Here is a 21,623-nt window from a genome sequence, read left to right as displayed (position 1 = left end):
TAGAAATTATGCCTGAATGAACACAACGAAAAGAAGTGCGCAATAAAAATAATAAAAACCGGCTACATCAAAAATAAAGTGCATCAAATCCAGGGAAAAGGCTGAAAACGGGGTTACGGGGTTCTAGCATAGAAAAAAATCCTGCAGGATCCGTCGAGCTTCGTCCCCCCCCCCCACTCAAAAACCCATGGCGACGCCCCTGCCCCTTCCACTTTCAAAAAGACTCCGACTGATAGGCACGGCTGTATTGGGTCTGACCACATCGCCTCCTACAGGTCTTCGAAGACACTGCTCGGCGGTACAGCACGTCCAAAAGCAGGCATGTCGCGCCAACATCGCAGTAGATACGCTAGTGCAACCGGCAGCGACCATGGAAAATGCCCATCGTATAATCATCGGTAAAATAAGCACACGTGAAAACCATTGCAGCCGATGCGTTACGGTCACAAGCTGCTATTCACAAAGCGATCACAGAGGCGAAATGCAGTTGTCACATGATAAGTCTGCTGGAATGGTGTTGATGGCAATATCAGTTGCCCTGCCAAGATGACCACTGCGGGGTTTGGTCAGGATAAAATATCACAAGTCCGGAATGCATTCAATAAAACTTGCAGATATCACTAGCTCGAAATGCATGTAATAAAATTTGCAACCGACTGATGAATCACATTTCATCACTGAAGGTAGGAGACTTTTCATTGACTAAAGCATTTTGCCTGAGTGGCATGGAATCCGCATCAAAGTTGCGCGGTTTACCAGTAAGTGTGACAGCCATTGCCCCGTGACGCAGCTTATTCTACGCATATCAGCACTCGCCAATTCATAGCATTTGGAATGTATGAATACCACCACATGCTAGATAAAGGGACCACTACAAATGTACGGTATGAGTAAGGTATAAATGAGCCGGATGCAAGCAGTAGCTACCATAGATCCACACCATAGCAATAGTGCAACGTTTCAGCCGATTGTCTTCTAAAACACACGAAGGCACAAGTTTCGACCCGCTTGTGAAACTGGAAGGGTGCATGGGTTGAAGTGAAACTTCCGGAAAATTAACCAAACATGATGAACATTGCATCAAAACTCTTCGTCCCGCGGCACTGTCGGTCAGGCGACGCCTGGCGTTTCATACCGTCACACTGGTAACGTCGGCATCACACCCGCGTACATTCACACATGTGACACACCCACTCATGATAGTGCACAGCACAACTGTGCAGGAATGAATGCCCTCACGCACCTTTAGATTCAGCTAAATAAGCCCGCTCTGCCGACCCGTACCAACACACACACACACACACACACACACACACACACACACACACACACACACACACACACACCAACACCCCCCCCCACACACACACACACACACTCACACACACTCACACAGACCGAGAGCTGATGTCGGTCTACTCCACAATGGCTCGATGAGACCACCGAAGCGATCCACTAATGCACTGATACCCATCTCATCACTCCCACCGTGCGCTCAGGTCACCTGTGCACCACATCAGGCGCCCAGCGCCGACCCCCAGGTGACCCGTCGCCGACCCGGCACGGGACCAGGCGACACGGTGGGAGACGCTGCCCGCTGGCGCAGCTCACACCTGAGGCTTGTCCAGCTTGGAGTCGGCCCCCATCCCGCTCAGGCCCATACTTTCCAGCCCGGGGGCGCCATACATGATGCTGAAACAAGCACGGGCTGATGTGAATACAAACGTTATCGAATAATGTATTATAGCGAGACAAGGAACGTGGGAAACAGTAGATAATCATGGTGAATTGCTAACGCTTCTGGCAGTGTAAGTTGTATTTGAAAGGAAAAAATATCAAACGATAATCGGCAGCGGGTCAAAAAATATCGGCTAAACGATAATCTAGATAGCTTTCAAATAATAATGGTCTTCAACAAAGAAAAAATATTCCCACTGAAAAAAAATGCAAGAGAGCGTCATTTTGAAAGAAGGGACCAACCCAACCCAATTCCTCAAGCAAAATGCGCCTTCACCAGTACAACCACCACGAAAGACACAGAGAATGGAATAGTTTTCGGTCATTACAGAATACAAAATCACCTTTATTCATAATTTTTTTAAACAATTGCTACTGCGCTTTCGGTGAAATGCCTTTGGGAGAGTATGGGCTTAACTGATATTTTACCAGGTAGGTCGCCGCCAAAATATTCAACCAAAACAATTTATATTTTTCGAGTTAGTCCGAAAACTATTCCACTCTGTAAAAGTCACCAGCATCCCATCACCAAACAAACCATCACCAAAGTCCAAAATCACCCACCACCGGCGCCCATCACCGCTTAGTGCACCCTAGTGCCCCACCACGAACCAATCTCCCACCACCGTCTCTCGTGGCGCGTGCTGTTAGTGCGTACCGACTGTGAGTACCGTGAGAGACGGCCGACGCGGCGGCGGCGGCAGCGGCGGCGGCGGCGGCGGCGGCCGAGACTCCCCCGGGCACCGCGCCGCCGCCCTGCAGCAGGGCGCTGGCTCCCGACATGTCACCACAGTAGTGCTGGCCGTAGAAGTCGCTGGTCGCGTAGCTGCCCAGCGCGTTGGTGACGGTAGCAGCGGTCAGCGCGTTCTGACGAGCTGTGACGGGAGAAAAGGAGCGTTTAGAGAGTGTGGGTGAGTGCGAAAAGATTTAAGAGCTGTTTGTGTGTTAGAAAGAGAGACAAGGGCCAGAGAAGCCAGTTTTCATTACGATAGATAGGGAAGAATGTCAGCAAAGATTCGAGCAAATGCAAAGTTTCGGAACACGAATAACTCGTTATAGGCAAGCCAAACATTGCAGAGCGTGTTAAAACAACAGGAGTGTGCTGCGCGGCTGCATGACGTTAATTATGTAGTCCATGCAGCGATGTGTGATGACGTAAGCTCACCGTGTGACTTTATCATGTTCTTGGCATCGCCGGAGACGTTCTTCGGCTTGCGCTTCCTCGTCTGGATGCCGTCCTTCCGCATGGTCAGCGGCCGGTTCACCTGTGGCGGACACAAGACGTGAGTTTGGTCAGAGCCAATACTACTGGTGGCGGCGCTGGATGTTGCTGCTGATAATGATGGAGATGATGATGATGACGATGATAATGATGATGAAACCGCTGCTGTTGGTAATGATAAGTGATTATAATGATGACTGTTTCTCTTTTTAGGGTTTTATGGCTTTCCGATTCCTATCGGTAACTCCGATGGCCCATGTCATGATAAATATGTGCAAATAAAGACAACACGAAATAAACAAAATATGAAATATTTTATGTAAATAAAGAAAGTGTTAAACAAGCTAACAAACAGTTTCACAAGAGCGATCATAGATGATAGGATAATAGATGGAATCATGGAGTGTTTTATCATGGAGTTTTGTAGGTGTGAATAAAACCATAAGTTGCAAAGACAGATTTCATCAAAGAATATATGTAGTGATTCTCTATAAAAATTGCACAGATATAAGTAGATATACGGATAAAGTGTGATAACATCTCCCAAATTTATCTTCGTATATTTAACTGTAGCATATGTAGGGGGGGGGGTCGGATGGACCTCCCCATGGTTTTTCGCAAATAACTCGCGTAAAAAGCGGCCGATCGCGACGAAACTTTCAGTACCCTCGCATTTATCAATTTTACACCTACCCTGAAAATTTCATGACCCTGACCCAAATGACCTTTGACCTGTGACCTCTTTTCCGAGACCTTGTTTGGCCGGAATCGCGATTCCGCGTATGTCGGCTCGCATTAGCCGCGCGTTTGCAAGCTTTTCGTGTTTTCAAACGTTCAAACATATGATTTGATGTTGCTCCCATGCATTAGGGTGGGTGTCAAGGTCACCTGAAGGTCAGGTCAGGTCATTGACCTTTGGTGACCTCGGGTGACCTCGGTTCACTTTTTCGAGTTTTACATGTTTCTAGGCTAGTTTTTGGAGCTGAATTCGAATTTAGCAACCATTTGAACATTTACGAAGTAGTTTTGGTGCCTTTGTAACATGTTACGAAGCTGTCAGAGGCGGTTGACAGGTACTACGAACACCCGTCACAGCCCCTACTGGTTGACCTGACCTGACCTGACCCGACCTGGTCTAAATGCTTAAAGACATCATCTGTGATCAAAACTAACACGATATTCGTGATCAGCACCCCAAAAAAACCCTTACCAGCCACACTTTACGACTTTCTAATAGGTCCCGATTTTCCCGACTTTGGGTCATTGACCTGACCTGGAAGGTCAACCAATGACCTAGGACCTTAAAATTGGGTATCATCGGCCTCCTCTCGTCACGGGCAACACGCTCGTTTTTTCCGCGAAGCTCTAGCTCAATCAGGGGCCAAACGGCAAGGGGGGGTCCAACCGACCCCCCCCCCCCCCCCTACACATTAGAAGCTGGCAAACGCCGCACACATGCGAGGGTTAATCGAACAACGAGACGCCTACAGTCTTCAACTGCAATCAAGTTTTCAGAATTAAAAAAAAACATCCTAATTCTATTTTTCTTTTCAAGAAAGTATCAGATTTTTTTCGTGAAGCACGCATCAGGCTAGTGCAAGAGTAAAACAGCTCTTGAGCCCGAAAGAGACTCTTTCCGCAGTCAGGAAATCGCATGCGAGAGCCTATTCAAATACATGGAAGCACGCTCGCATCTATCGCACCGCCTCCCGCATGCGATTGATGCGGGCAGAATTCTAATGTATTTGGATAGGCTCTCGCATGCGATTTCCTGAATGCCGAAAAAGTATATGTCAGCCTTTACTCAATTAAAACGAAAAATATGATTTATTATGTTCCAGGGCTCACTAAGAAAGCGGCGGCCATTTTCTTTTGCCAGACGTCTGCTAAAATGGTGGACCGATACACTGCCGTCTGTTGCAGACAACATGCGACAACATAAGCCCGTCGAGCCGCCGAAGCTGCAAACCCTGTACAGGTGACGACAGACGATTGTTTTTTGTGATATGTCAGCGCAAAGGGGTTCAGGCGACAGTTGCAGTCATTCACGCTCGATTGAAGCTGCCTCAATGGGGAAATGAAATGGAGCACTGGTCACAGCTGCGCCTTGACAAGCCCTTCCACTTAGTTTACACCTGAGTCAGGCCGTGGAGGGAGGAGCTGTGCCATTGGAGCAGGGTTTTTTGGATGTGCGGCGTGCTGCTGGCTGCGGCAAGGCATATAATTGTCCCTCAACTGGTATTAACTGGTATGAACTGATATAAACTGGAACATTCGTACAATTTTCAGTTTGGTGAATGAAAAGAAAGTCATCCTTATAAGGAAGTCGCGCATCACCAAGAGTTGTATAGACATAAAGCAATTGGGCATAATTTGGGTCTAGTAGCCAGTAAGTACCCTGCTGCAGATGTTGATATCATCAACATACTTCATGGCCAATGTCTCTATCAAAGCATTCGATTCTATGTACACCTTTGATTCCTTCACTTTGCTCATACTCCTGCAGTTCCTCTCCCCATTGTTACCACCACGGGCTCAGACCTGCCGTGCCCTCCCGTCCATCAGACCTCCATCGCTGTTCATCGCTCTCCATCGCTGGGTGCTCTCAATCTCCGCCCCGGCGCGTGTCACCCCCCCCCCCCCCCCCCGAGCCGCCCGGTCGCCAAACAGACCGGTCCCATTAGCGCTGGCCGGCGCGGCGCGGAGTCACGACCCGTCACACTGCGTGTCACGCGCTGGGCCGGCCGTGACGCGCCAGCGATGCCTATCGGAGTCGGCGGCGACCCGACGGCGGCGACTCGACGGCGGAGGACGGCCGGAGCGCGAGCTGCCGTCGTCCCGGTGGACCAGCCCGGCGTGGGTAATTGTCTTCTAATGTCGCCGCCGGGCGGGCGTGCGGTTATCGCCAGCGCTGCCGGTGTTTTTCATTAATCGCCACTCTATCAGAGGGAGGGAGGCGAACAAATTCACTTCTTGCGTGATACCTATCGTCGCCGCTCCTGTGACATCCAAGCTCGGTTCTCGGCCATTAGAGTCGCCCGGGAAAAAGCCGTGAGTGAGCAGCCAGCTACTGAGATACGCCTCACGCGTATCGTGATCTACTCTAGGGAAACGTTGCAGTCTTCGTGTCCGGCGGCGCAGCATGGCCGTGCGTGAAAGGGGTTAGTGAAGTTCTGCCTCTTCTCCGGGGATTGTGTAGAGCGCAAATGACTTGTTGGTGACTTGTTCAATATAGTTGCCGAAACAGTTACTGAACCTTTCATAAATCACTTGATCAATTATGAAACATTGCAAAAAAAGCTATCACCTACAACAGCCACAAGAGATGTGGATAACAATCTAACTAATATAGGTGAAAAAACATGTTTTGAATTTCACGCAAAGAGCCTCCCTGCGATGCAGTTATAGAAAACGAATAAACGTAGATGAGACGGAAAGAAGTAAATATCGGCAAAGCTGATTGAAGCTGACTCAAATACTTCAAAATTTCGGCAGTTTTGTATTGAAATATGCTGCCTTCAAAGGATTTCATTGCATTGTCAACCCAAGACCAGCAGTGGGACCTATCAAAACTCCAAAATGACATTCAGGCATATTGAAAACCACATACAATTACAGTGTAGTTACAGTGTAGTTTAGTGACAAAGTGCTACATGGAAAGCAATTTGAAATACGGATGAAAGCAGTAACGGTGAAGCCAGTAGGTTTTGTGTTCCAAGCAACTATGAAAACTTGATTGTTAAAATGGCGTTAACTATAACTAGGGGAAGTTGGGGCAATGCCGGAGTTGGGGCAAAGCCAAAATTCGAGATATTTCGAAAACCGTACGACATGGATGCCACCTGTCAGTGATGCTCTGAAGCTTAACCCTCGCCCATGTAGGGGGGGTTGGTGCAACCCCCCCCTGAGGTTTTTCGGAAATAGTGCAAAAACGGCGGCGCGCAGCGCCGCCAAATTTTGGGTACCTTATGGGGCAAACCTTGCGCATCTTTTGATAAAAAAAATTTGACCGGGTCATGTCAGGTCACGGAGTTATGACGTCACAAAGGGAACAGCCTCCGGCCGGATTTTCACAAACTGAGTGCCAACGCCCGAGGTTTCCTGCCGGTGGTACGGAGATCGGTTGATGGATCGTGATGAAACTTCCCATGCATGTTGGGGCAAGTATTGGCTATCATATGGTATAAGAAACTTGACCGGGTCAGGTCAGGTCACGGAGCTATGACGTCACAAGAGGAACAGCGTCCGGTACTATTTTTGAAAAGCGCCCGAACCACTATTTTGCTAATTCTTGTCACCTCAATAGGAATATGCAGCAGTATTAGCTTCTATAGGGAGCAAATGGACCTCCCAAATCCAAAAATACAATCAGATTTCAAAAATTTAAATTTTGATTTTTCGAATTTCTGCCGCCGACTGTCACCTTGCCGACTTCCGGCGCTCCCAACGCGCCATTTTTAGAGATAGGGAAACGAAATACATACCAAACGATAGAGAATTGATCAAGGAACACGATAGTGAAGGTTTCAAGTCGATATCTCCCACCGTTTTGCCGCAATCGCCGCCGAAAGTTGAAAAAAGTCTATTTTTTTTTCGAAAATTTGACCTTTGACCGGTCAAAAGTAGGTCAAATGTTGACCTAGGACCAAAAAATATGCCACCAATCGCGAGATCTCGGCGAGAGCAATCCGTTGGTCTTTTCCGCTAAGCTCTACGACGCTCCTTTTTCAAACGCCAAGGGGGGGTCGCACCAACCCCCCCCCCCTGCATGGGCGAAGGTGGCAGATCGCCGTTTACGGGCGAGGGTTAAGTGACTACCAATTATCGCATGTTTGTTACCAGTCGTCATTCGGAATACTTCGGCTGTGAGGGCGCCAAGAGCGTTTTCAAGGTACGTTTCCTTTGTACTACATGCGTCTTCGAAGCTGCATTTCCTACTCATTATGCTACCGTTTGTCTGGCCAATTCGGTCAAGTAATCTTCAGCACGTCTTTGCATAAGTGTGCTGCCTATTTGAAATTTATACAGCACGTTGAAAAGTTATGGGCCTGCAAATGAAAGTATGGCTGGCTGGGGTAATGCCGAAAACGTGCAATTACGCGCGTTAAAGCACGCTACGTGAACTTTACTGCTGTAGAATAGCAACGCGTATTTTTAGTCACACAAATTACACTTTTAACCGACACAACGGCCTGTTACCATAAGGAATGATTTACCTGGCCTTTTCTTATTATATCACACAATTATAACTTCCAGTGTGCACCAAGCGTCCTCAAGCTCTTAAAACGAGTGTCAGCTTTGACGAATTCTGGATAAAATTTGAGATAAAATAGCAAAACATCAATTTCGGCATTCCCGTAGATCATTTCTCCCATTTTCGGCTTTCCCCGCAGTCCGGGGCAACGCCGAAAAAGTCACTTCTTTGATATTTTTAGTTTGTGCGCTTAACGGTATGCGAATTCATCAAATGCGCCTGGTATGTTTGAAAGGCAAAAGACTGGCCTCTCGAATGACGCCAACAAGAATAGCTTATGTTGTCTACCTTGCGTGCTACGGGCGTCAGAAAAAAAGTATTCGGCGTTCCCCCAACTTCCCCTATCATTTGTTTCAATAAAGCAGCAGACATCGTGAATTCATCAATTACAAGAGAATGCGAAGATATTCCCTGAGCACACAAACTATCGTCTTAGAAACGGCAAATCTCTCCCCAGCTGAGAACCTGCACCAACCGGCCGTCTCATCAGTTGGCACCATCACCAGTCACCAGTCGCCTGTGGCGGCCATTTCTATCACCGAATGGCGTGCTCCTCAGATCAGACCGCGATCGGCGGCGACTCGAACGAACTTCCGGTCAGCACCGTCATGGACGTGCTAAATTATCAGGTGTGGACGAAACGGTCCTGATTAGACGCTGATGTGGTCAGCGCAGTTTACAACGAATAGTGTCTTAGCTATTGAATAACAAACCTTTGGTTAAGCATGAAATCATATTATTTCAGCTACTCTTTCAACTTCCTCAGGATTTCTCAGTTGTATGAGGCTAATCATTTTCGTTTGAGTTTAAATGCACCGAAATGCGTGGATTTCGGCGAACATCGCCAAGGAGGCTTGCTGACAGTCTTCTGGAAACCTAAGCTGATAAAGTGTCCTGTGGGGGCTAATGAGGTTCAGTCGAGGTCTTCAGAAGGGCGAGGTCAATTCATGATCATCTAGAGATTGGTGCAGTCAAAATCGTAAATGCAACAGACTTAGGATACGATAGATTCAATAAGTTGACAAAAAAAAAATATAGGAGAGCTCAACATGATGATGGTACGAGTTTATGGACGCCTCGGCGACAGAGATCTGGCTAGAAGAGGTCAAACGACGCATGAACGAGCGTTAAACAAATGAGTTATAGACCCATGGACACCACTGAAAAGTTAAGTCGGTGAAGGGAAAATATAAATGGTGTAAGTGGTGCTAGATCATACATGTCTCCATGCCACATCGTAAGGACTTTTGTGATATCCACTTTTTCTCCTTGCCACATATATGATATAACTGTTGTTGTTTGTTGTTTATTGGGGCTTTAGGGCGCGTCGACTGCAAAGGTCATTTTGCGCCCATAACGTCGCGCTAGTAAAACAAGTGTTTCAAAAGAAGGAACTTTCTAGATATCGAGACTAGAAAGTAAAAGACTTTATAAAAAAGACAGGGTAAAATAAAACAACGCAAGAGCGTCGTAATAGACAACTGACTAGACAAGGAGACTAGAGAGGATTTGGGTCAGGTCGAGTAAATCGCTTGGAATTTGACTGCACGGATAAAGGAAAAGATGTTGCCAGATAAAACCCAGGGTGACTCGTCACCCAGCAGGTGGCGGACAGTGGTACCCGGAGCGATGCGGCCGAGGTAGCGTGTCCGGTCTGGTTCTAGAAGTGGACAAGATAAGAGCACGTGAGCGACGGTAAGAGGCGCGGAACAACCGTTGCAAATGGCCTGCTCGTCTCCGCGGAGGAGGTGGCTATGCGTGGCATATGTATGGCCGATTCGGAGCCTGCACAAGATCACCTCGTTGGACCGGTTGTCTTGCAAGCAAGACCTCCATGGCTCCAAAGTCGGCTTCACCTCACGGAGCTTTCCGCCTCCACGTAGGCTCCACTCTGCCTGCCACTCAGAGAGAATGAAAGATCGCACAGCCGAATAAAGGTCACGCGCCGGCAATGGCAGACGTCGAGTGCAGGAGGCTGCGGCCGCGCGCCTCGCGGCCGCATCTGCCAGCTCGTTGCCGTGTATGCCGACGTGGCTGGGAATCCAGCAGAACTGAACAAATTTTCCCGATTGTTCCACTGACTGAAGTCGAGCTAAAATGTCTTGAACGATCGGGTCAACTGGATTAAAACTCCGTAACGCCAAAAGGCTACTTAGGGAGTCCGATAAAATTAAGTAAGAAAGGCCGTCCGACACCTCGATAAAACACAGAGCCTTCTCGATGGCGACTAGCTCAGATGAAAACACCGAGGCAAAAGAAGGTAGAGAGAATGAGCGGGTATCGCGACCTGCGATAAAAGCACATCCCACTCCCTCAGGTGTTTTTGATCCGTCTGTAAAAACGGTGTTAAAACCATCGTACGAGACGATGTGTTGCAAGGCCCTGACTCGCGCCTCACAAGGCAGCAAGTCATCCTTCTTAACTTCGGAAAGTGAGAGATCTACTTGAGGTTTTGCGTGTTTCCAAGGCGGAGAGGACGTACCCCAGCTACGTCGTACGACACGTAAACCTATGTTGGCTGCGGAGAAAAGACCTCTCATGCGCGCTCCAAAGCAGAGCGATTGTCGCGCTCTGTCAAGTCGAGTGTAGTAGGTGGAGAAGACGTACGGATACGTCGGATGCGTCGGGAACTGACGCAGTTTCAGCGCATAGCGCATCCCAAGCATCTGGCGGCGTAGGGATAGAGGCGGCTCGTGCGCCTCAGCAAGAAGGCTGCTGCTGGGCGAGGTGCGGAATGCTCCGGTGGCGACACGGATTGCAGCATGATGGACTGCGTCGAGGACCTTTTTGCTGGATTGGCTCGCTGAATCGTAGACAAAAGAAGCGTAATCCAGCTTCGACCGAACTATCGATCGGTACAGGAGAAGAAGGGTCCTGCGGTCCGCACCATAAGATGTCCGAGCAACACATTTTAAAACGTTCAGGGATTTAAAACACCGTTCCCGAAGCGTTCTAAAATGTTCCTTATACGTCAAGCGACTGTCAAAATAAATCCCAAGAAACTTCGCCACCGGCCGAGTGGGAATCACCTGTCCGTAGAGCTTGATTCCCAAAGCTAGGTCGTCACAACGTCGGCGGCAAAAGTGCATTGCCACGGTCTTCGCTGTGGAAAAACGAAGACCATTCTTACCGCTCCACCTCTCCAAACGTGTTACGGCGAGCTGCAGCTGTCTAGCCGCATGACGAGCGCTTGAAGCAGCAAACCAGATGGCAAAATCGTCGACAAAAAGCGATCTCCCGATGGAAACCGGGAGGTCGTCGACGATGTCATTGATTGCCACCGCGAACAACGCCACACTGAGCACCCCACCCTGGGGAACTCCGTTCTCCTGGGTAAAACTGCTCGAGAAATCACTGCCAACTCGGACTTTAAACCGACGACCCGATAAAAAATTCTTGATAAAGAGGCCCATCCGGCCGCGTATGCCGTGCTTGTATATTTTGGAAAGTATGCTGTGTCGTAAGACTGTATCATAGGCCGCCTCAATATCAAAGAACAGTGCTCCAAGGTGCTTCTTTTCAGTAAAACAGGTGCGTATCTCGGTGTCAAGGGCTAAAATGTGGTCAACAGGGCTGCGGTGCTTTCTAAAACCGCACTGGGCGTTTGTAAAAACACCGTGATGTTCCAGAAACCAGCTAAAACGCACATTGACCATCTTCTCCATCAGCTTTGAAAGCGATGATGTGAGAGAGATGGGCCGATAATGGAGAGGGTCATGTCCCGACTTGCCAGCCTTCAAGATAGGAATGATAATGGCTTCCCGCCAGGTCTCAGGGAAGGTGCCAGTCTCCCAAAGCGAATTGAAGGTTGCTAGCAGCGCCTCGAGGGCAACTGTGGGGAGATGACGGAGCATGTCGTTGTGGACTGCATCCGGACCTTCTGAGACGCTGCGCAACGAGCTGATGGCAGACGTGAGTTCAGCCATAGAGAAAGGCTCGTTGTACACCAAATTTTCAGCTGTGCTGAAGTCCACGGCGGCTGGTGCAGGTCGTGAGGACGGCTCTCCTCGGCAGCGCTGATAGAGTGCACGGCCTATCGTCTCTGCGACGTCTGAAGGGTGAGATATGTCCGTGTTGTTCACTCTTAAAACCGGAAGCGGAACAGAGCTGAACCGGCCTTCAATGCGCTTCATGCGTGCCCATATTTGGGTCGTAGGAGTAAAACGGTTTAAGGAACTTACGTAAGTGCGCCATGAAACAGCCTTTGCCTCCTTTAAAACGCGTCGGGCAAAAGCCCGCGCTCTCTTAAAAGCGATGAGGTTCTCAGTAGTACTACTCCGGTCAAACTTTCTAAAAGCGCGCTTCCTGGCACGAATCGCATCTCCGCATTCCTTGGTCCACCACGGGACCGGAGGACGACGAGGCTGACTCGACGTCTTGGGTATGCACCCGTTTGCGGAGTCAATGAGTAAACATGTAAAATCCTCTGTAGACATCACAGAGGGGTCGGCTCTGGATAAAACAGAAGCCTCTACAGCGGCCTGGAATTCGCCCCAGTCGGCTTTCCGAACATTCCACCTAGGTGGACGGTTGCCTGACACTGGGGACTCCTGGTGCTCCAGCCACACTGGGAAGTGGTCGCTCCCGAGTGGGTCGTCATGGACGGACCAGGTAAAAAGCTGAGCTAGCCGCGGACTGACTAAGCTCAGGTCCAGAGCCGATGTTTGACCGGAGGGTGTTGTAAAATGGGTGCGCTGTCCTGTATTTAAAATACACAGCGCCTCATCGCGGATAAAAGATTCTAAAAGTCGACCACGAGTGCCAGTCGTGTCGCATCCCCACGCCAGGCTATGGGCATTAAAATCGCCGACTACCAGGACCGGAGGTGGAAGCTCATCGACAAGTCGATGCAGCTCAACCACCGGGAGCGCTATACCTGGTGGTAGGTATAAAGAGCACACGGTCAGTTCCCGGTGGTTGAAATCAACTCTGGCGGCCACCGCCTGCAGGGGAGTCTGCAGCGGCACCTGGCGAGCAGGTACGCTGTGGTGAACCGCCAGAAGCACACCTCCATGGGCAATGGTAGGGGTGTCCAGGTCTCTTCTAAAAACAGAGTAGCCCTTGATGGCAAAGGTAACGTTTGGCGCTAGCTTGGTCTCCTGGAGACCTAAAACAAGGGGTGTGCGCCAACGGATAAGAGACTGTAGGTCCTGGTAGTTGGCCCGGAGGCCTCTACAGTTCCACTGTAGAATAAAAGGCGTGGTTAAAAAGGCGCAAAAAGGGCGCGTATAACATGAGGCAAAGGCGCACACAGATACCTGACTGACCACAAAAAAGGTAAAAAGCACCGAGAGAAATGCACCTGGTAAAAAAGCGCAATAGCGCGAAAAAGATAAAAGGATAAAAGAGGAAATGACTAGACTGAAAGACTAGACTAGGTCCTCTAACTCCGAGGAGGCACTCCCCCCGTAACGGATACGGGGATGCCCCGACCCCTCTCGGTGCAGCCTCCCTTCAGCAGAGGCGGATCGGGCGTGGCTCGAGCCCTGCTGGGGCTTTTTCGCCCGGGGGGCGTCACCCTCCGAGGGCGACCAGCTCGGGGGCGTCTGCCGCTTGGCGAGGCGCCCTGGAGCCGCGGAGGGCTGTTGCCGCCCCGACGGGGATGTCGAGGCGGCGGCCTGTGTCCTCGACACAGGCGTCTCTGGCAGCGGCGGTGGTGGCCGCCGCTGCGGAGGTGGAGGAGGCGGCGGGGGACCCATGATATAACTGAATGCGTTATTCGGACTAAAAAAAAATTATATCTTGCTTTAAAATCAAATATTGATACAACAATATGATGTGACAATACAGTTTTTCACCCGTTAACGCAGCCGTTCGTCACTGTTAAAAGCAATGTTGACAATGTTCGCAATATCGCAGCTTTAAATAGTCCAACCAAGACTGAGCCATGGCGGTAAAGTTATTTTACAAGCACCACTGTGGGTGGTCCGGGACGAAAACATGATTCTTGCATGTTCAGTGTCCATGGCTTTTCTGTGAACATGCACGCTCGACGCTCCTAGATGCACGCCTTTTTAACCCAAGCAATTTTTTTTTTAAGCAGTCAAAGGTCGCTGACAAAAAGTATGAGAAAAATCTCCTTGGATAATGGATACTCGAATGTTCTGCTAAAAAAGCTTCGGCTGGACGTCCTCAATGCAGGACTCGGGATTAATGAGCTCATCAGTCATCAAGCTTCCCTAGAATATGGAAAGATCACTAGCGATTTCTAAAATCTTGAGCGAATAGCGTGCATTAGCGGTAAAAAAAAAAATAGTCATCATGTAATTACGTCGGCAAATTAGTTCACAAATAAAAAGGTAGGGGAGAGTGGGGTAATTTGGCCGGTGGTGTAAATTGGCCGCCCCCACCTGTACGATGTCTTATAAAAGTGAGTGAAATAACTCTAGTCTCTATTCATTTGTCATGGGTAGAAATAACTGGAGGACAAATGTCAAAACTTTGCCCCTCGTAGTTTTATTCAAAATTAATAAAACGTTAATTTCATTAGAAAATGGTAACTTTTACTTCTGTTTACAAAGTTGTATAACATGTAGTATTTGGGCTAAAAAGGAATTCAGACATTATAGCGCCATTCTTGGGGGTATTCAACAGTTCCAAGAGCAATTTCATCTAATTCCGTATAGCCGTGATGACTTTATGCACAAAAATTTTCAGAATGGCAATATGGGGTAATTTGGCCGGGACTAGCGGGGCAACTTGGCCGGTGCGCTCATGGTCACTATGCTGGGACGGCCGAGTTTTCATGGTCAGTTGTACCATAAATGACATGATTCATGACCAACTTTGACTACTTTGATGCCTTACTTCCGATTGGTCAACTGTAAGAGCACGTGACGTCATCAAAGGTTACCAAACGTTTTTTGCTAATAAATCCTTACATAAAAATAGTATAGCCGCACAAATGGTCTCATTCTGTTCAGCTCACCAAGGCGCATCGAATGATATGCATGATGACCTTGAAATCACGTGACCTTGAGGTCAAGCGACCTGAGGTAACCTGACCTGAGGTCAACCTTTGACCTTGACCTCTCGAGGTCCACACATACATATATGTTTCGATGCGGAATGACAAGAGAATTACGATGGTACTCGAAGTTTTGGCCTAGCTTGATTACTTCAAAAGTTACTCGTAAAAAACTGTCTACGCATCTAGAGCCGCTAATTTGGCTATTTTGACCCCTGTGACCCCCATGAGTCAACCTCCAAAATGTGGTAAATGCGTCATAGGACACACGTCATTGCTGAATCTGAAGCTGACTCGCAATATAACAGAAAATCCCGACCGCAAACTAACACCGGCCAAATTGCCCCACACCCCCGGCCAAATAACCCTGCTAGTGGGGCAATTTGGCCGCCTTGCAGACCTTTGTAATACGTCACAATTTCAATATAAGTAATTACTCTATCATTTCAAGTTCACTGTCCAGTAAAGTGAAAGGAATGCGACACCTGCCAGCGTTGAGAAAATGCAGAAATGTGTCGTCAATTTTAAGTTACATCGTTTTCTAAAAAAAGCGGCCAAATTACCCCACTCTCCCCTACGGAACTTTCGAGCCGAATTAGAAGCGCACACTGTAACTTAACCGCATCTCAACTTGTGTGGCACTGACAATTTTGCTGCAGTTTTTGGGAGACAAGAAATATTCCGGTGCAGCATGCTGATGACCAATGACTGAGATAGTGACCAGTGCATCGTGTTGTTGACCGGGGACTGACCCAGTGCAGTATGTCAGTGCCCACAAATTGGGGCAGTGCACCATATTGGCGACTGGGGACTGATCCACTGGGTCACCCACTGGGTCCGACCCAGTGTAGTCATTGTATGCCAGTGCCCATTGGGCAGGGCAGTACGTTGATGACTCGGTGCAGTGCGCCTGTGCCTACTGCCCGTTCCCTTTCTGCAGTGAGCGACTCGTTGACCTGTGGACTGACCTGGTGTAGTTTGAAGTAGAGCCCGCAGGCGTTGCACACCGGCTCTCCGCAGCTGTTACGGCGCCACAGCGTCGTGGTAGTGGTCTGGCAGTTGGCGCACGAGAGTCCGACGCGGCGAGCCGCCGCCGGGTTACTCTGGAACAGACCCGACTGCTGACGTTAGACAGACAGCTCTTCGACAGATGAGAGAGATGGGAGAGAGGGGATTGACGGGGTAGGCAGGGGCAGAAGTCATTCACGCAGTTTGCGAGTCCGGGTGCGCTCTTAAAAACTCACTTGATCATACTTTACAGTTACACAAATGATTAAATACACTTCAGAGAAGTAAGTGATTGAAACCAAGAGAGAAAATGAGCTGTTGCTGGATTACTTTTAAAATTGCAAGCATTGCTTTGCTTAGCTCCATATTACCTATGGGACAGGTGGCAGCTGCCTCAATGAAACATGTCTTTCCGCCTCGATCCAGCCTACTCGTAACTCGTAGAATAAATGACTTGGCGTGGTCAGATCATAAAACCAATCATGAGACAGGGAACGAATAAATGTTGCACCTGAGAACGGCTAATACGTAGCCTTGTGTGCTAAATAACTCAACCATACGGTTAGATTTTGTAAGGCCCAACGATCTCGTTTCTTCGAACATCAGGAATTCAGAATATAACTAAATATTTGAAGTGTTTGAGCAACCAAATACACCACAGTGCGTTCATAATTCCACCTCACTGAAGAAGCTCCAGCGCGGACCAGGGACCAGTCCTGGCCACAATCGACGCTGGACAGGCTGCGGAGGCCAGGGGAGGGTCATACCGGCTCAGAAGCGCCCCCTGCATAACATTGCTCCTGCAGCGCCACCAGAGCTGTCCCGGCCGGCAGACGAACTAGTAGTTCTAAATACATCCGCTTGATATCGGACGCCCGATCCCACGTACCATGATAATCATCGGCTGCACTTTGTGTTCGCTTATCTGTTGTTTATCCTCGGTCATTCACCCTCCCATTCATGATCTGTCAGGTCTGTCAGGGTTTACTTGACCCTATGGGTGCTATGGGTGAGAGGAGCACTAGTGGGACGAACAAGCGCTCCGTTCAGGGAGCTTAGATGGCGCTGGGGTCACTGAGGGCGCTAGAGTCACCGAGGTCACGGGGCCTAGAGGGCGCTGCGGGCGCTGTGGGAGCCTTTGGTCGCTGTGTCGCTGAGGTCACTGATGGTCCCCCGGTACAGGAGCTCACTCACCAGGCGTTTGGCGGCGGGCGCCTTCGGAGGATTCCGGTTGGTGCCGTAGTTTTTCATGTACGTGCCGCACTCGTTGCAGAGGTAGTGGTTAGTCGAGGCGCGCTGCCACAGCGGGGTGCTGACTGTGCCGCAGTTGACGCACTCGCGGCCCTCCTGGTTAGCGGGGTCACCTGGGGGTCAAACGGAGGTCACTCAGTGCTGACCGTGCCGCAGTTGACACATTCTCGTTCCTCCTGGTTAGCGGGGTCACCTGAGGGGAGCAAAGATGCCACATCACTTACCTTGTTGTTACATGGCCTGCGTGATGGAGTTCTTCAAAATTAAAGACAATATTTCGCATTATTTTTGTCAATGCATTGTCCAAGGTTTCATAAGTATATACTGTGCGAACTTGGTAAAAGTTAATTCTGTAATGCATCATTCAAGAGCGCCTAATAACAAATTTGAATAAAATACAAGTACACATATATTACATCATAGGTATAACAGTACCTAAAACAAAAGCCAAATGATATGTAGTTTTTGATTAAGCATCGATAACTGTCATAGACATTAACAGCGAAATAGTTCAACGTTTACTCCAGGCTCAAGAAAAATTTCACCGGAGCAACAGGGTATCATATATCGTACTTATTCTTTTTAGGCTTATAGAATGTATCGGCAGAAACAAACGGCTGGAGTAGCATAAAGAACAAATAAACTAAAATAAACGAGGAATCATACCTCCCCTAAATAAAAACCGTATTTTGCTAAGTTTCTGGTAATAAATATTACATAATAGACATATCCGTTGTTCATTGCCGAATATATCGAACTCTGCAGAAACGGATCACTTCACCCAGTTCGGACACACCCACCCTGTACTCACTGAGGTCCAGTTTTCGCACGTCGTTGCTGACGTAGGCGGCGTTCACCGTCGACCAGTTGACGGACGGGTAGACGAGGCCACCCTGTCCGCCGGCGGCCATCGCCTGCGCAGTAGCGCCGAACTCGCCGCACGCCGCCCAGGCCATCTCGTGCTCCTTCGTGGCGCCGGTGATCCTCTGGAAGTCGGGAATCGCGGATGTGTACGGGCTCAGGTCGTACTCCTGTCCGCCGCCGGCGTAGCGCTCGTGTTTGGTGTAGCCGCCGGTGGCCTGGGTGTAGTAGTTGGCCGAGGCGCCGCCGCCATAGCTCAGCAGCGGCTGTACGGAGGTACCGTACGTGTGCAGCGGCGAGCCGGCGCTAGTACCGCCGTTCTGCAGGCTCGAGTAGCTGAGACCGGCGTCAGCAGCCGAGCAGGAGAGTGCCGGCATGGAGGGAGTGATGGGCCGCAGTGTGGCCATGGCGCCCTGCTCCATATCATCACCTGCCGAGCTCGGGTACACGATGTGCGGCGTGCCCTCCACCAGCACCGGCTCGACCGGCAGCTGCTCCGTCTTGAAGGCCACCTCCTGGCTGCCGTGGGAGCCGTGGATGGTGACAGTCTCCGAGGAGAACTGCGGAGAGCCGTGACCGGACGAGTGAGAGTACTGAGAGCCGCCATGCGAGTAGTGAGAGCCCGTGTGTGCCACGTGTGGTGAGCCATGAGAGCCGTGCGTGACATGCGAGCTGTGAGAGACTGGCATGTCCGCGTCGACCTCCTTCTTCAGGTTCATGTCGTAGGAGGGCAGCTTGTCCATGATGGTGCTGGGATCGGGCAGCGGCGGCTGCTGCTGCTGCTGCTGCTGCAGCTGCTGCTCGCGGTGCTGCTGCAGCTGATGCAGCTGGTGGTGCCGCTGCAGCTGCTCCTGCTGCTCCTGGTACGGCGAGCTGCCCGACTGCAGCTGGTGACGGTGGTGCGGAGATCCGGCCAGCTGGTGCGGAGACCCGGCCAGCTGGTGCGGAGATCGCGCCTGGATCTGATGACGCGGGGATCCTGACGTCATCTGCTGCTGCTGGATCGGCGATCCCGTCTGGATCTGCAGCGCGTGCGGCGATCCCCCGTGGATCTGGTGCTGCTGGGGTGATCCCGTCTGGGCCTGGTGCTGCTGCTGCGGCGATCCTGACTGGATGATCTGCTGGTGCGGCGACACAGGCTGCATCTGGTGGTGATGACGTGGTGACTCGGACGGCACCGACGGTGGTGACGACTGCAGGTGGTGAGGAGACAGTGGCTGCAACTGGTGGTGCTGGTGCGGCGACCGCTGCTGGTGCTGCTGCGGCGACTGCTGCTGATGCTGCTGCGGGGACTGCTGTTGGTACTGCTGTGGGGACTGTTGTTGGTGCTGCTGCGGCGACTGGCCCTGCTCCTGCTCCTGCTGCGGCGACTGCTGCTGCTGCTGCTGCTGCTGCTGCGGCGACTGGCGAGGTGACGCGCTGTGAGCCGGAGACGCGGCGTTGACCGCTACCTCCGGCTCCGGAGGCGGCTCGGTCAACGTCACAGAGGTCGGCGACCAGCGCCCCTTCGGCTGAGAGTCGGCCATCACTCTGCGAATGAGAAGGAGGGGAGGGGGAGAGGGGCGTAATCACACCGATCGGGTAAGAGGCAGCGGCCAGCGCCTCGAAGGCTCATTAAGACGCCCCACTGAAACAATTTTGTTCGCTTAGACAAAGACACTTAAAATGGGCATGTCCTGGATAATTCTAAAACATGCAAACATCTGTCATTATTGAGCACTGGATAAGCATAAGGTGGCAATCAATTAAAAGAATTAAAGGAAATAGTTCACTTTCCTGAAATTAGTATTTTGCTATGGATTTATGCTTTTTTATGCTCAAAATGATCAGAAAATAAAACAAAACGTTTTTGTAAAAAGGATTATTTTCTATATTTTAGTATAAGAAGAACTATATTCTATATAAAATAATGTTTGACGCGGAAGCTTATTACGCGTTGACCAATCATATTGCGTTGGACAAACCCATCGGCTGTAAGCAGCATTCTGATTGGCTGACGATGACGTGACTGCATTCCTCAGCAAGGCACGCATTCCTCTGCAAGGCACTCTTTTCGGAACGAAAAATGGAATATCTTCGTCTAGGGTGATCGTTGGGCCGTAAAAGCTTCTGATTTGTGCTAGTCTCAGCGCAAGCAACAAAACTGCTATTCCAGTTCCAAACCCCATGTTAAAAGTGAACTATTTAAAAGTGTAGAAACACTCGTCATTACAAAAAAAAAAATAATAATAAAACAGATAAACAGGAATAGGTAACAAAAAATTGATGGCAAAGCAAAGCGACCCAGCAAAAGCGTTGGCTATTCCCGTTCATTTTTTTTTCAGAGGCACCTTACTGACGGGCTCAACGATATCGCAGCACAGCAATCACAAGCAGCGAAACGATAAAAAATCGGGCCCCTGGCCGCGATTAACCCGCGCCCTGGTGTGGGTCTGAGCCACCTTCGCCCTGGTGGGGGGGGGGCCAAAATGACCCCCCCCGTCTAACTCGAAAACGAAGAGGGCTAGGAAGACGCGGAAAAAAGCAAACGAAAGCCCATAACAAGTACGTTCGAAAGTATTTCGGTCATTTTTTCGCTAAGGTCAATATTGAGGTCGCTAGAGGTCATCATAGGTCAAATTTCAGTGTTTTCGGTGTTGCCGGACATATTCCGCTGTAGCTCGGAAACTAGAAGAGCTAGAGAGCCGCGGAAAAAAGCAATCGATAGCTCTTTTCAAGCTCTTTCGCCAAGGTTCGTCAGATTTGACCTCAGCTCAACGGTTTGGCCTACAGAGGTCATGCAAGGTCAACTTGGCAAATTTCGTTGAAAATGTTTTTAACTATAGCATGCATTCACGAGAAAATAGAGAAACGATTCATGCACCATCGTGCTTGGCTCGTCGAGACGCGTCGAATGATATATAGTTTGACCTCGAAAGGTCATTTTGAAAATTTGACCTCAGGTCAAGGTCATGACCTTACCGAAATAGGTCATGCTGCATATCATTCGATCCGCATTGACGAGACAAACACGATAAACGTCGAACGGAGTCTCTATCTCTATTCAATAACAAGTAAGTGCAGAAAAACCGCTGGTGACCTCTGGTGACCAGGGAGATGACCTAGCGTGACCTCAGCGAGGTCACAAGCAAATGGTTTCACATGGGCTGTGATTTGCTGACCCAAGACACTTCAATAACGAAATATAGGAACAATCACGCCCGATTTAGCTGAAAAACAACTACTTTTCGATTCTCCCATTGACTTATAATGGGGAGCAGCGATGACCTGACCTGACCTTAGGTCACATTTATAAAAAATCCGAGATAGCCATTTTGTAGAGC

The 21,623-nt window shown here is 49.7% G+C and overlaps 1 protein-coding gene across 1 annotated transcript in view; it reads right to left on the bottom strand.

Moving 5' to 3' along the window:
- Positions 1 to 1,310: 1,310 nt before the first annotated feature.
- Positions 1,311 to 21,623, bottom strand: part of LOC122394224 (box A-binding factor-like) — a 29,357-nt gene continuing 9,044 nt past the window's right edge. Inside the window, exons 2-7 of the mRNA XM_043390958.1 lie at positions 18,251 to 19,830; positions 17,383 to 17,552; positions 16,149 to 16,283; positions 2,903 to 3,002; positions 2,396 to 2,612; positions 1,311 to 1,692 (exon numbers count right to left, since the gene is read on the bottom strand). Coding sequence (XP_043246893.1) covers positions 1,608 to 1,692; positions 2,396 to 2,612; positions 2,903 to 3,002; positions 16,149 to 16,283; positions 17,383 to 17,552; positions 18,251 to 19,826 — 2,283 coding nt within the window. The 5' untranslated portion in view covers positions 19,827 to 19,830 and the 3' untranslated portion in view covers positions 1,311 to 1,607. The remainder of the gene's footprint in view (positions 1,693 to 2,395; positions 2,613 to 2,902; positions 3,003 to 16,148; positions 16,284 to 17,382; positions 17,553 to 18,250; positions 19,831 to 21,623) is intronic.

Source organism: Amphibalanus amphitrite, unplaced genomic scaffold (assembly GCF_019059575.1).
Source record: "Amphibalanus amphitrite isolate SeventyFive unplaced genomic scaffold, NRLGWU_Aamphi_draft 000580F_arrow, whole genome shotgun sequence".
In the NCBI taxonomy this organism is placed as follows: Eukaryota; Metazoa; Arthropoda; class Thecostraca; order Balanomorpha; family Balanidae; genus Amphibalanus; species Amphibalanus amphitrite.
Note: the sequence above shows the minus strand (reverse complement) of the source record. Positions and strands in the feature narration are given on the sequence as shown.